Source organism: Lampetra planeri, chromosome 47 (assembly GCF_965212315.1).
Source record: "Lampetra planeri chromosome 47, kcLamPlan1.2.h2, whole genome shotgun sequence".
NCBI lineage: Eukaryota > Metazoa > Chordata > Hyperoartia > Petromyzontiformes > Petromyzontidae > Lampetra > Lampetra planeri.
Genome location: NC_136153.1, coordinates 3,366,800 through 3,380,378, shown reverse-complemented (window position 1 = coordinate 3,380,378; position 13,579 = coordinate 3,366,800). Strand labels below are relative to the sequence as shown.

Sequence of the window (13,579 nt, the reverse complement as noted above, 5' to 3'; positions counted from 1 at the left end):
TGCTGGTGTACGGTGCTTTTTCTGCAATATTTTGCTGTCTTTTCCTGGATTTTCTGTTTGCACATCGTCAAATAGTCACTTTAAGATGTTTTCTTGTTCATGTTTTTGTTTTTTGTTGCACCCGATTCAAGAGCCGAATGGCTCACAGGAATATACCAAATAAATGAAACTGAAAACTGAAAGGGGTGAGTTAATTAAATGTTTGACCAAATATAACAGGCGAATTTGTGACTTTACCAAAAGAACCAAAGAGTATAGATTCCTAGTCACGAAAACTTCAAATCAAGATTGCCCCGTATCGCCCGGCCGCCTTTGTCTCCCTAGTGGCGATGTTTTACGGAGCACCACGTCCTATCCGGGCCCAGCAGAAGGTCCTCTCCAGACGGTGCGGGTTGTTTGACCATACTTCACCACGCTGGTCAGTGGCGGGATGTTGACGACGGGGAGCATAGTCGAGTACAGTACAACTGATTCGTGTTCTCCACTGCCCTCTGGGTGCTCCCCACGGCGTCAAAGCCTGAATTGACATGTAAGGGGTTGCTACCTAACGTACAGACGACCGGGCCACGTCATGGCAAGAGCGGAAAACCACGCCGTGCACTAAATGCATCGTCTCGAGCGATGCACTTTTAAGTTGAGTCAAAACCCGTGCAACCAGTTGCCGCAACCAGATCGCTTGAGTGTCTCTCGCCTGTTCAGCAACCCGTTGCGCAGACGTCCAGACAGCGAAGATCGAGTTGGGCAGACCAGTTGCAGAGACGTGCAAGGTGTAAGCGATTCCGTTGCGCTAACCACGGCACCACCGCTCCCCACACACAGTGCGCTAACCACTGCGCCACCACTCCCCACTCACACCGTGCGCTAACCACTGCACCACCGCTCCCCAACACAGTGCGCTATCCACTGCACCACCGCTCCCCAACACACAGTGCGCTAACCACTGCACCACCGCTCCCCCCACACACACAGTTAGCTAACCACTGCGCCACCGCTCCCCACACACAGTGCGCTAACCACTGCGCCACCGCTCCCCACACACACGCAGTGCGCTAACCACTGCGCCACCGCTCGCACACACAGACAGTGCGCTAACCACTGCACCACCGCTCCCCACACAGCCAACCACTGCACCACCGCTCCCCACACACAGAGTGCGCTAACCACTGCGCCACCGCTCCCCACACACAGTGCGCTAACCACTGCACTACCGCTCCCACACACACAGTGCGCTAACCACTGCGCCACCGCTCCCCAACCACAACTCTCTCCACGTGGTCGCAAGTTCCGGTCAGACTTCCGGTTGTCAAACTCTTAAATAATTCTTTAAACCTTTGCCTTGCGTATAATCGTAAAAAATGTGAGAGTTTAACGAGTTAACGAACGGCAAGTTTTTTTGTACTAATTGCGATATAACTAATCGAATCCGAGTGTTAAATGCGCGTTGTTTTTCTTAAGGGAAATGGCTAATTTGTTTCCACGGGGTTCCGGGTTGACGTGTTTTGGTTCCGGGTTGACGTGTTTTGGTTCTGGCCGACGTCCCGGGTCTGCGTGCCCGGTCGGGATGACACGAAGAGGGGGCGGCGAGGAGGAGGAGGGGGGGGCGGCCCCGGGGTGACCTTACACCTCTGCCCTTTGGACACTGAGACTCCTCCTCTCCTGGCGCTCACTCGGGGACTGGGCGAACGAGACACCCTTTTGCTTCGAGCGCAGGAACCAGAGATCAGGACTCGAGACTTCGCCTGGATTCAACGCCGCCTGGAGCCCTTCTCACCAGGACCAAGACTTCACGCCTCTCAGATCCCCTCTGACCGCTTCTTCGTAGCCGCCTCGTCGCCCCAGTTGCACACACACACACAGCTACACACACCCCAGTTGCACACACACAGCTACACACACCCCAGTTGCACACACACACAGCTACATACACACACACAGCTACACACACACAGCTACACACCCCAGTTGCAGCCTTTCCCCCAGCCATCCCGACCCCTCGACCGGACTCCACACCGCGTCCGCTCCCTCCCCTACCACCCCCCTACCACCACCTACCACCACCTACCACCCCCTACCACCACCTACCACCCCCCCTACCCCCACACCCCCCACCACCCCACCCCCCACCACCACCCCCCACCACCCCACCCCCTACCACCACCCCACCCCCTACCACCACCCCCCACCACCCCACCCCCTACCACCACCCCCCACCACCCCACCCCCTACCCCCACCCCGCCATGGCCACTGCGGTGGACAGCTTCGCGCTGCTCTGGAGGGAGCTGTGCGGCTCGCTGGCCCCCTACCAGGAGGCGCTGGCGCTGCTGGGCGCCCTCTGCGCGGGCGCGTGCGCCGCGCGCACGCTGCGCGCACTCGTGGGCGCCGCGCGCGTGCACGTGGGGACACGCCCCCTCCTTCTCCTGGCGCCCTCTGCCCCCCGCTCGCTCGCAGCCTCGCACGGAGCCTGGGCTGTGGTCACCGGTGAGGCCGTAGCGGGGGGAGGGTAAGGGGGGAGGTGTTGGTGGTGGTGGTGCAGGTAGGGGTGGTGGTGCTGGTAGGGATGGTGGTGGTAGGGGTGGTGGTGCTGGTAGGGGTGGTGGTGGTGGTAGGGGGTGGTGGTGGTGCTGGTAGGGGTGGTGGTGGTAGTGGTGGTAGGGGTGGTGGTGGTGGTAGGGGTGGTGGTGGTAGGGGTGGTGGTGGTGCAGGGGTGACGTCGGCTGCGCCCCCCCCCCTCCAGTGTTTTGCAAGTAAAGGTGGGGGTGATAGAAGGGGGGTGAAAGAGGGGGTGGGTGAGGGAAGTGGGGAGTGAAGGAAGGGGGCGGGGGGGGTGAAGAGGGAGGGGGGATGAGGAGGGAGAGGGGGGGGTCCCATGCAAAGGTTGCTAATCCTGACCACGTTTCTGGAAGGCTCAACAGGTACAAAAGAGGGGGGTAAGAGTGTGGGTGTGGGGGGCACGAAGATGAACACTGCACCACCACCATCGTCCTGCAAGAAGGGGGGCTTGGTGAGAGCCAGAGGCAGCTAAGGCTGCCCCTTTCTGGGAAGGCTCAACCTGGACACGTGGTAAAGCTGGCAGCGCCTCCCCCGCCAGCAGACTCCAATTCATAATTATGGATGATCAATCCACTGCTCGATCAGGCCCTGCGCGAGCCATCACCCAGCCACCCTTCACGATCTCGCGACGTTCACGATCACCCACAAAGTCCACCGCCTCCTGGGACCGAGGTGGACGTTCCTCTCCGGCCACTCGCCGTTCGACATAGGGGCAGCGCTGGCGACGTGATCGAGATCGTCCCCTCTCTCACTCGCCCTCTCTCCTCTCACTCGCCCTCTCTCTCACTCGCCCTCTCTCCTCTCACTCGCCCTCTCTCTTTTTTTACGATCAGTGGAAACAAGAAGATACTCGGTGTAGTCGGCATTTTGTTTCATTCATCATTTCGTAATATTTTTTTTTACTTTGCTTTATGTAAACCCCCACCTCTCTCTCATTCTCTCGGTCACTCTCTCGCTCTCTCACTCGCCCTCTCTCTCTCGCTCCTCCACCAGGTCCCACGGCCGGCATTGGCCGTGCGTACGCCCGCGAGCTGGCGCGCCGCGGGCTCGGCGTGGTGCTGGTGGGGCGCGACGCGGCCCGCCTGGGCGCCTTCGCCGAGGAGCTCCGTGGAGACTTCCCCGTGCGGACCCTCGAGATCGTGGCCGACTTCAACCACGGCCCCCGCGGCCTACGGGGATATCGCGCGCGCGCTCGGTACAACGGGGGGGGGGGGGGGGTCGTCGGTGCATCTGCCGCAGAGATCGCAAACGGGTTTTGATTCCTTACCCGTACCCGGCTGCACCAGGGTCGCAAACGGGTACCCGTACCCTACCCGATACCCGGCTACCCGTACCCGGCCGGGTATCGGGTAGGGTACGGGTACCCGATTGCGACCTCTGGGATGAAGCCATGTTGCAGGAGCGGGTGGGTTGATTCTAGGAACTTGGAATTGTGAGAAGAGACAAGACGTTGGGAAATGAGTGACAAACGGTTACTCACCAGTGACTCACGGTCTACCCGTACCTGGCCGGGTACGGGTAGCCGGGTATCGGGTAGGGTACGGGTATTGGGTACCCGATTGCGACCTCTGATCTGCCGGTCATCTCGGTCAGTCAAAACCCGTGGCACCACCCGTGGGTGGGTCTGTCCCGTGACCCTCTGCCAGCGCAGCCTTCCGTACTGCACGTGGCCTCAAGTTGCACCGAACCTGTCACGTGAGCGCAGTGGCGACCTGCGGCTCTTGGTACGGGGGGAGGGGTCCAGGAGTGAACTCGGCCCCCCATCATGTTGCAAGTTCAGGGGGTGGGGTGGGAGAGGGGTCGGGGGGGGGGGTGAGAACCGCGCATGGGTAGCGAATCTTGATTTGAAGTTTTCGTGACTGCAGGGACCAATACTCTTTGGTTCCTTCGGTAAAGTCACGTAGGTATCAAATAAAATAAATTAAATCACGACGTTTCGATTGCAACACAAGCAATCATCATCAGGTGGGAAAACCACAGCAATAAAACATTTTCAGCAAAAAATTGTTACCCACCACATCGTTACCCACGCCACCGTTACCCACGCCACCGTTACCCACGCCACTATTATCCACGCCACCGCTACCCACACCACCGTTACCCACCACATCGTTACCCATCACATCGTTACCCACGCCACCGTTACCCACGCCACCATTACCCACGCCACCATTACCCACGCCACCGCTACCCATCACATCGTTACCCACCACATCGTTACCCATCACATCGTTACCCACGCCACCGTTACCCACGCCACCATTACCCACGCCACCGCTACCCATCACATCGTTACCCACCACATCGTTACCCATCACATCGTTACCCACGCCACCGTTACCCACGCCACCATTACCCACGCCACCGCTACCCATCACATCGTTACCCACCACATCGTTACCCATCACATCGTTACCTACGCCACCGTTACCCACGCCACCGCTACCCACCACATCGTTACCCACGCCGTCTCACCGGGAACATCTCGGCTGCCACGTGACCTCCACACACGCACTCTTTCTGGCTCCACCACCATCAGCGTGCTCGCTCTAAAATTCACTTGACACGAGCGCTCGCTCTCTCTTCCACATTTCAGACTCGCAACCGCGCTTGCACATATTTGTAATCTATCCCCCCACCACTCCACTACCTGCGCCCGTTCCAGAGGGAATGGACGTGGGCGTGCTGGTGAACAACGTGGGCGTGATGCCGGTGGTGCCGGGGCCCGTTCCTGACGGCGGGCGAGGAGCACCTGTGGGAGCTGGTGAACGTGAACGTGGCGGCCGCGATGCTCATGACGCGCCTGCTGCTGCCCGGCATGCTGCAGCGAGGCCGTGGGGCCGTGGTGAACCTCTCCTCGGGCAGCTGCCTCCGCCCCATGCCCTACATGGCCGCCTATGCCGCCACTAAGGTAGGCCCCCCGCTCTCTCTCTGCTGCTGGGCGAAGGCCCACTACCCCCCCCCCCCCCCCCCGGTCTCTTGCGCATCTCTCACACCCGAGACGGATTTTGGCACTCCATCTCGCTTGGGCTACCACCGCCGCCGCAATTGTCCACCACCATCACAGCGAGTCGACCGCACCGGCCCGCTTGCTTCCTCTCAACCCATTCCAATTCCGATGACGCATGTGAAGAACTAAAATAAAGTAACTTCGTAGTAACAGGTTTTTACCCTTTTAACTGGTACAAAAACTGGCACCTTTATACAAGGCATCATCATAATTGGTTTTTTACCCTTTTATCTGGCAACAAAACTGACACCTTTGTTGCCAGATAAAAGGGTAAAGAACCAGTTATATTTTTTACTGGCAAATGAGGTACCAATGGTGTACAAGGCATCATGTTTGCAATAACCACAACACAAGCAGTCAAAATGCAAACAAAAAGAAACTGATAATGATATGCACTGTCCTTGAAGTTGATTGTTCCACACCCGAGACAGCTTTTCTTAGAGCCTAGTCTCCATTGGTGTTGGACCAGATGACGCCAAAAGGCGTACAACTCAAAAATGCATTGTATAAAGGTGCCAGTTTTTGTATCAGTTGAAAGGGTAAAAACCTATTACTATATTTTGCCACTGGTAAAGGAGACGTCTCATAGTAAAAGAACTTCATATTGTTAGGTTTTTTTTTTTTCGGTAAAGTCACGTAGGTAAAACATTAAAATTAAAATAAAATAAAAATCACGACGTTTCGGAGGCAACACAAGCTTCCGTCTTCAGGTGACAGCTGTATCAAGTAAATGAGAGATTACAAGAGCTACCACTCCGTATATATAATGGTTGGAGAGGGGGAGGGCCAAGTACGGCACACTTTTTATTAATATGGTAAGGTGAGGCTTAAGAGTAAGAATAGACTTGCATAACAAAAAACAAACCTAAGAAAAAAACCTAAGAATATGAATCCTTGCAGTCACGAAAGCTTCAAATCTAGAATTAAAAGAACTTCATCGCTGTCGAGGCTCCCGCAAGGCCATGCGGGCGTGTGCGTGCGGCACGGTGTTGGCGCCTGCTCTCACAGAGTGCAGCGTTCGCTACGGTTCTCTGCGGTGAATGTCTTTAAAAAAAACACCGGCGCTGCTACGCCCCTCTGAATGAAATGAACGCCGTACTGCTCGCGCGTGCCCAGATTCAGCGGCGAACGGGACCCAACCTCATCTCGGGCTTTTGCGCCCACAGGCCTTTGTGGACAGCTGGAGCTGCGCGCTGAGCCGGGAGTGCTCCGGCAGCGGCGTCGCCGTGCAGACTCTCATCCCCTTCTACGTGGCCACGCGGATGACCGCGCCCGGCCGCTACTTACGCCGGCCCTGGCTGTTCGTGCCCTCGGCGGAGGAGTACGCGCGTCACGCCGTCGCCACGCTGGGCGTCGCGCGACGCACCACGGGTTACTGGCCGCACACTCTGCAGGTGCGCGGCCACCCACCCCCCCCCCCGTGCCCCCCCCCCCACCGCCGCCACCACCCCCTCCGCGTGTTCCAGCGTCAGGTTTAACAAGCCACAGCGTGCAGGTGGATTCATTGCTGTTATCTGCCTCGCCTGGTATACAGGAGGTCGGAGGTTCGATCCCGACCCCTGACACCTGCTGTATTTTTGGAGTTTGCATGTTCTTGCACACGTGGATTTGTTTTCTCGAGTTCATCTGGTTTCACCACCCCCCCCCCCCCCCGCACATTTAGATTATTTAGATTATTTCGCTGCTATAAATTTCCACGTGATGATAAGCCCACTTCGTTGAGCTATCATTTGTAGCCAGGTGGCTTCTGAAAAATAATCTAATGGCGTAAATTTTATGCCAAATTACACCGCAAATTATTAAATTGAGATAAAACACAAGACAGCAATCATCGCCCCCTACTGACAGACCGATGCCCCAGGTTACCATTGCAAATGAGTGCACCTGGTTAATCAACGTGAACTCGACAGTAAACTTGAAATTTCCCGTGTTGCTCAACAGATGTGGTTCACTCAACTCATGCCGGAGTGGCTGTGGACGTGGCTTGTGATGCACATCAACATCCACCTCTGGAAGCCGTGAAGACAAGGGCGGGATCCGGAACAATGACACCACCACCACTTGGAATCCGAACCCGATGAGCTATGAATGTATGATATCCACTCCGCTATTAGTCTTGGGCATGTTACACTGGTCAACACACTTTTTCTGGCATAAAGTATTCCAACGGGTTTAAGGTAAATTTGGGGTGCTGATTCCAAATCTGGCATCAGTTTTTGTCTATCACATCAGGTTTTTGAGATATCAAATATTGATTTTAAATCAAAACTGCAGAAGAAAAATATTAAATAAATGTGGATATCTACATAAAATTATATTATAAACACACTATCCTAAAAATACAGCACCATATTTTAACACTAAAGCAGACACTGACTCGCAACAACTTGCAATCATAAGTGACAGTTAATTTCGGGTAAAATCAATGAAAATGGGGTATGCCGATAGCATAAAATGAGATGTGATAGAGCAAATCTGAGATCAGATTTGGAATCGGCACCCTGAAATTAGTCTAAAACAGCTGCAAAAGTCCAGGCCAGAAAAAAAAAAATGTTGTTGACCAGTGTTAGTCTTGGCCATATTCCATCATCTCTTCTATCCGTGACGCGTCCTACCCAAGCCCACTGACCTCTTCTTTTTCTTCTTCTATACAACGTTTATTTTACAAGAACCAAACCTTGCAGTCCTTCGCAAGGTATCACGTTTTTCGGGGGTTGAGACCTCTGAGGGCAGGTTGGATCCATCACCCCGTGCGTCGGTGATCGTGTCTACCACCACCCACTGGCTTTCCTTAACCTGCCGTACGTTCTCTAATTCCACGCGTTACTCTTTCCGTCACTCTGTGCACTTCTTCAGCACGCACATTCACGAACGGTGCACGAGCATCCCAACATAGGACCACAGAGTTTGGGAAGTTGTTGGTACAGCGCCGGTCCCTCTGTGCGCGTCATAAATCCCACGGCGTTTTGATCTGCTATTTACATGAACGACGGCGCCGCCATACAAAAGTGAAAGTAGATTATTATTATTCTGACGCATTCATCTCCGTATATATAAAAGGCAAAGTTGTGATTACGTGTGTCTGTTCAAAATGTTTAGCGTACTTCCCGACATGTAACAAACTTGAAATTTGCATTGTGGGTACTTTCCAGACTGTACACCATGCAACAATTAAAAAAATAAACTTTTTTGGGGGGAGGGGGGGAGCTCAATAATGCATATAGTTTTTTCACGGCAAGTGAGCTGTGACGTCACATCTGTCACGTGACCCGCGCACGTGGAAGCGTAACGCATTGTAGTGTAGTGGTTAGCGCGCCGCGCTACGAACCCGGCGACCCGAGTTCGATTCCCGCTCACGGCCACCACCGGTGACGATTATTTTAACCGGTCCTGGGCCCTCCCCTCGGTCGAAATCGCCACTGGGGAGACAAAGGCGGCCGGGCGTGAATCCAAGTCCCGGGCACAGCCGGGTAGTCAGTGGGAGACGTGTTAGAGGCTTTGAAATCAAAAGTCGATTCCTTTATAATTCCCTGTTCAACCACTGGCGAAGATTCGTTGCACGGGTGTTGCAGCATATGTGTGGGGGCCCACATCTTGTCCTGATCTCCAACTTTGCAGCCAAAACGAAGGTGATAGACTTTTCATCTTCTTGGTTCTTTCGGTAAAGTCACGTAGAATGGAAATAATAAAATAATACAAATAAAACAAAATTATTCTCACGACGTTTCGGCCACAACGCAAGCAGCCGTCCTCAGGTGAAGAACAGGTCTGTCGAGAAGACAGAGTCTGAATGACACACCCCAGGCTTGGAGCGTCTATTTAAGCTGGGAGGGAGGAGGAAGAGCGCCTTGACAAAATAATTTGCATATCAAGAGGAATTTTAGCATATTTATGGGAAATGCAGATATGCGATTAGTACTAGTGAAATGCGTAGGAGGTTTGGCGGGGGGTTTAAGACTTTCTTAACCATAGTGGTTGTACCGCGCTTTTGTGATGCAAAAGTTATTTCACAAACATGGCAGAAGTTATCTGCTCTGCTCACTTTGGCTGAACAGAAATGTGCCCATTTGCAAAATCAAACACTGACAAATACGAGAGCACGACACAGATTTCTGGAGCTGACATAGCTTAATGTGTTCAGCACAGGGATGTAAGCCTAGTTATGATTGCATCACCCATGCAATGAATATCATGTATGACGCAATACCAGGTTCAGATTGCATCATTCATTGTTTTGCTAAAAAACAAGTACTGTCCAAACCCAGTCATAGATTTATTCATCGATCCAGTCAAAGATGTATTTTAGTCAATTCTGGTTTAAATAATAGCTCACTTAAATCCTCCGCTATTTCCAAGTCAAGGGTCGTATATACTGACCCAGTAGCATATCTTGAAAACTAGAGACAATCAACAATTTCAAGGATCAAACTTAATTTGGAGCTTTCGTGACTGCAGGAATTATTCTTTGGTTCTTTCGGTAAAGTCACGTATAAAGATAAAATAATAAATTAAATTAAATACTAGCATACGACGTTTCGATTGCTCTCTCTCTATGTATCTCTGTGATATCTGTCTGCTTATATGTCTGTCTATATGTTTCTGGTTGTGTTTAATCTCTCTCTCAAATTTAGCATTCTCAGGAAGAACGTAATCAACCAGGTAGGGTGTTGACTGTTATGTTATCCGACTCTCTGTTGTATTACATTAAATTTCTAAGTATACTAGATTTGTGTTTCTATTTAATTTATACCTGATGATGATTGCTTGTGTTGCAATCGAATCGTCGTATGCTAGTATTTAATTTAATTTATTATTTTATCTTCATACGTGACTTTACCGAAAGAACCAAAGAATAATTTCGAGGATCATTTTCATTCTCAGTGACCCACAATTAGCGCAGTTGGACTACATTTATTTCGGAAGCACTGTGGCTGTAGACCAGTGTAATTCATCCCGTCATTTTGGTGGGGTATTTATAAATGGATCGGCCTGTGTATTTGCTGGATTCACTGGGCCAAGTTTTGGACAGCACAGCAAAAATATCGTTGTTCTGTACTTCTATGTGACTGCGTCTCTTTCTCCTCCACATTCACCAAGCCGTGCCGACGAGCGAGAGAAAGTATGGTCACATAACCCCCATGACCAGCGGCCGTCACATGGATTGACAAAGGGCTGTAAATTCATAATCACTACATTTCGATTTAAAGCTTTCGTGACTGCAGGGATTCATCTTCTTGGTTCTTTCGGTAAAGTCACGTAGAATGGAAATAATAAAATGATAAAAATCAAACATAATAAAATAATTCTCACGACGTTTTGGCCACAACGCAAGCAGCCATCCTCAGTGTCTGAAGTCTGTCTTTCCGACAGACCTGTTCTTCACCTGAGGACGGCTGCTTGCGTTGTGGCCGATACGTCGTGAGAATTATTTTATTATGTTTTATTATTATAAAACACTTAGAAAATTAACATCCAACCTGCATTTTTCTGCGTGTAACATTGTGGTTGGTTTAGCGAGACGAATGCGTCCTTCAGGATACTTAGGATGCAATGCTATTTGACGGACACTAGGAGAGGCAGTACCATGAGTGGCACAAGCACTCCACACATTCGGTGCGTTGGGGTACTCGGCAGACTGGCGACACTCGCGTATCTGCCGTGCACGGTGTGTCCACTGGAGGGAGCGTTGTGCAGAGTCGATTGGATTGGGTTGGGCCCAGAGGTCGCAACCGGGTACCCGGTACCCGTACCCTACCCGATACCCGGCTACCCGTTTGCGACCCTGGTGCGGCCGGGTACGGGTAGACCGTGAGTCACTGGTGAGTAACTGTTTGTCACTCATTTCACAACGTCTTGTCTCTTCTCACAATTCAAGTTCCTAGAATCAACCCACTCGCGCCTGCAACATGGCTTTATCCCAGTGGTCGCAATCAGGTACCCGATACCCGTACCCTACCCGTACCCGGCCGGGTAGCGTACGGGTACGGCCGGGTACGGGTAAGGAATCAAAACCCGTTTGCGACCTCTGGTTGGGCCACCTTTGGTTCCAACCACATGTCCACGTTGAGTAGTTAAATGACACTTATCTATTCCACTACTTACCCCACCCGGCTATAGATGTGTCGTTTTTTTTTGTTAGGTGCGGAGACAGAGAACACTTTGAATGTCATGGATATTCACTCTTTCAAACCCACCGAGGAGAATAAACGACCCACCAATCACACTCGCTCTTGCAACGTTCACTCTCGGGGAACAGACTGAGACCAGTCCAACCGATGACGTCACCCGGCTGCTGCTGCTCTATATAAGACCGGGAGACACAGCAGAGCCTCACCATTCTGGCGAATTGCCTGATGATGCTGGATGCAATTACCAGCGAAACGTCGTACTACTCAAAAATTGTAAATGTTGTGGTTTCACGCTTCAACACACCGGTGGGCTAAAGCAGTGAACTATTTGTCTTTTGTCAACGTGACACTTTTTTACTGATTGGCCGTGTCGGGTGGTGGAGGGTTACGACACATTTATAAATAACGCGATCTAAACCCAAAAACGTTGATTATGAAGAATATTGGTCGCGAAAGCCTACGTGTTAAACAGTCCCACTTAATTGGCTTCTCAGGGGCACTGTGGGGGGGGGGGGGGGTGCAAGTGGCCAATCAAATGAAGGGGGGGGGGTGCAAGTGGCCAATCAAATGAATCCAGCACAAGTGGCTGTGAATTTTGAAGGGACCCCAAAAATAAATATAAAATCAAATTCCAGCCGTTCGTGATCCACAGATGGACAAAGGCTCCCACTATGCCTTGTTAAGTCATGGAAATTCTATTTTGTAAGCCATACTTCACCGCGCCGGTCAGTGTGGGTTGAAGGGGGTGGAGGGCAGGATCGATCCTGATGTTGGCCATGGCCAGGAATCGAACTTGGACGGCCGGTTTTCAAGCACAGCGCGCTAACCATGATACCACCACTCCAACACAACATCGCATGGTCATGACAGGAACGTAACAATGTGTAATAGTACTCTTGGAGACGGCTTGTGGAATCGGTCCTTTTATTTACTTATTTCAGTTCACAAGCACTCCCCGTTGCTGGCAGGCAACGGGGAGTGGGCAGACAGATCGCAAGAGACGCACCGCCACGTGGCACTCGGAGCCCCACTCGCGCGTGGCCCCTCTCTCTCTTCGTTCCTCGTCTGACCACGTGTCCCTCGGCTCCTCCCTTATTTAATGACTGGGTCACGTGGTACGCTCCAGCCAATCCTTAATAGCCTGCGCTGAATGTTCCAGATTCCCCATCAACTCCCGGGACCACGCCCCTGACTTGTCTTCCCATTGGCTGAGGCCAAGATCAGCAGAACCAATCATCCTAGCTGACATCCCTCGATCACGCCAGGGCCATGCTCCCAGGCTCTCCCCCCATTGGCTGTAGAGCAGGACCGGCAGAGCCGATCACCACGTGAGCCGGACATAGGCTCTCATTACAAATGTAGCACTACTACCACTTGAGCAGTGGTTCTTAACTTTTACTGCAGCCTTGCACCCCTTTGGTACTCAATCCTTAAACAATGTATGATTCTAATTACACGCATAGGTTTGATGAAAAAAGTTGTACGTACGTGCCCGTGCTTAATTTGTGTTTCGATGATTTACCTTCTGAAAAAATCTGTCCGTGTCTCGCACCCCCAGAAAGGGCACCCCAGGTTCAGGAGAACTACTACTCTAATGGTAGTAGTCGTAGTGCCTTACGCCAAATAAGCGCTACTTCAAAGCCAGCCAGCGCTAGCGGCGTGGCAGAAATTATCGAGTGAGAAGTGAAGCTCTGAGCACTTGGTATCACCGTGCGTGGGTGGTTTTAAAACGAGATGTTAACTACCTCGCCCGGTATACAGGATGTCGTGGGTTTGATTCCTACCCTGACGCCTGCTGCTGTATATTTGGAGTTTGCATTCTCTCCCCGTGTTTGCGTGCATTTTTCTCCGGGCCCTCCAGTTTTCCCCTCCACATTTCGAAACACGCGT

General features: G+C 52.1%; 1 protein-coding gene across 1 annotated transcript; it reads left to right on the top strand.

The window, feature by feature from the left end:
• The first annotated feature begins 2,227 nt into the window (after nt 1-2,227).
• LOC144733512 (inactive hydroxysteroid dehydrogenase-like protein 1) lies at nt 2,228-10,285 on the top strand. Its single transcript, XM_078615443.1, is given in 7 exon segments — nt 2,228-2,479; nt 3,545-3,711; nt 3,713-3,746; nt 5,217-5,272; nt 5,274-5,462; nt 6,728-6,955; nt 7,503-10,285. Coding segments are annotated over 7 exon segments (996 nt in total). The 5' UTR covers nt 2,228-2,238; the 3' UTR covers nt 7,584-10,285.
• The last annotated feature ends 3,294 nt before the right edge of the window (nt 10,286-13,579 follow it).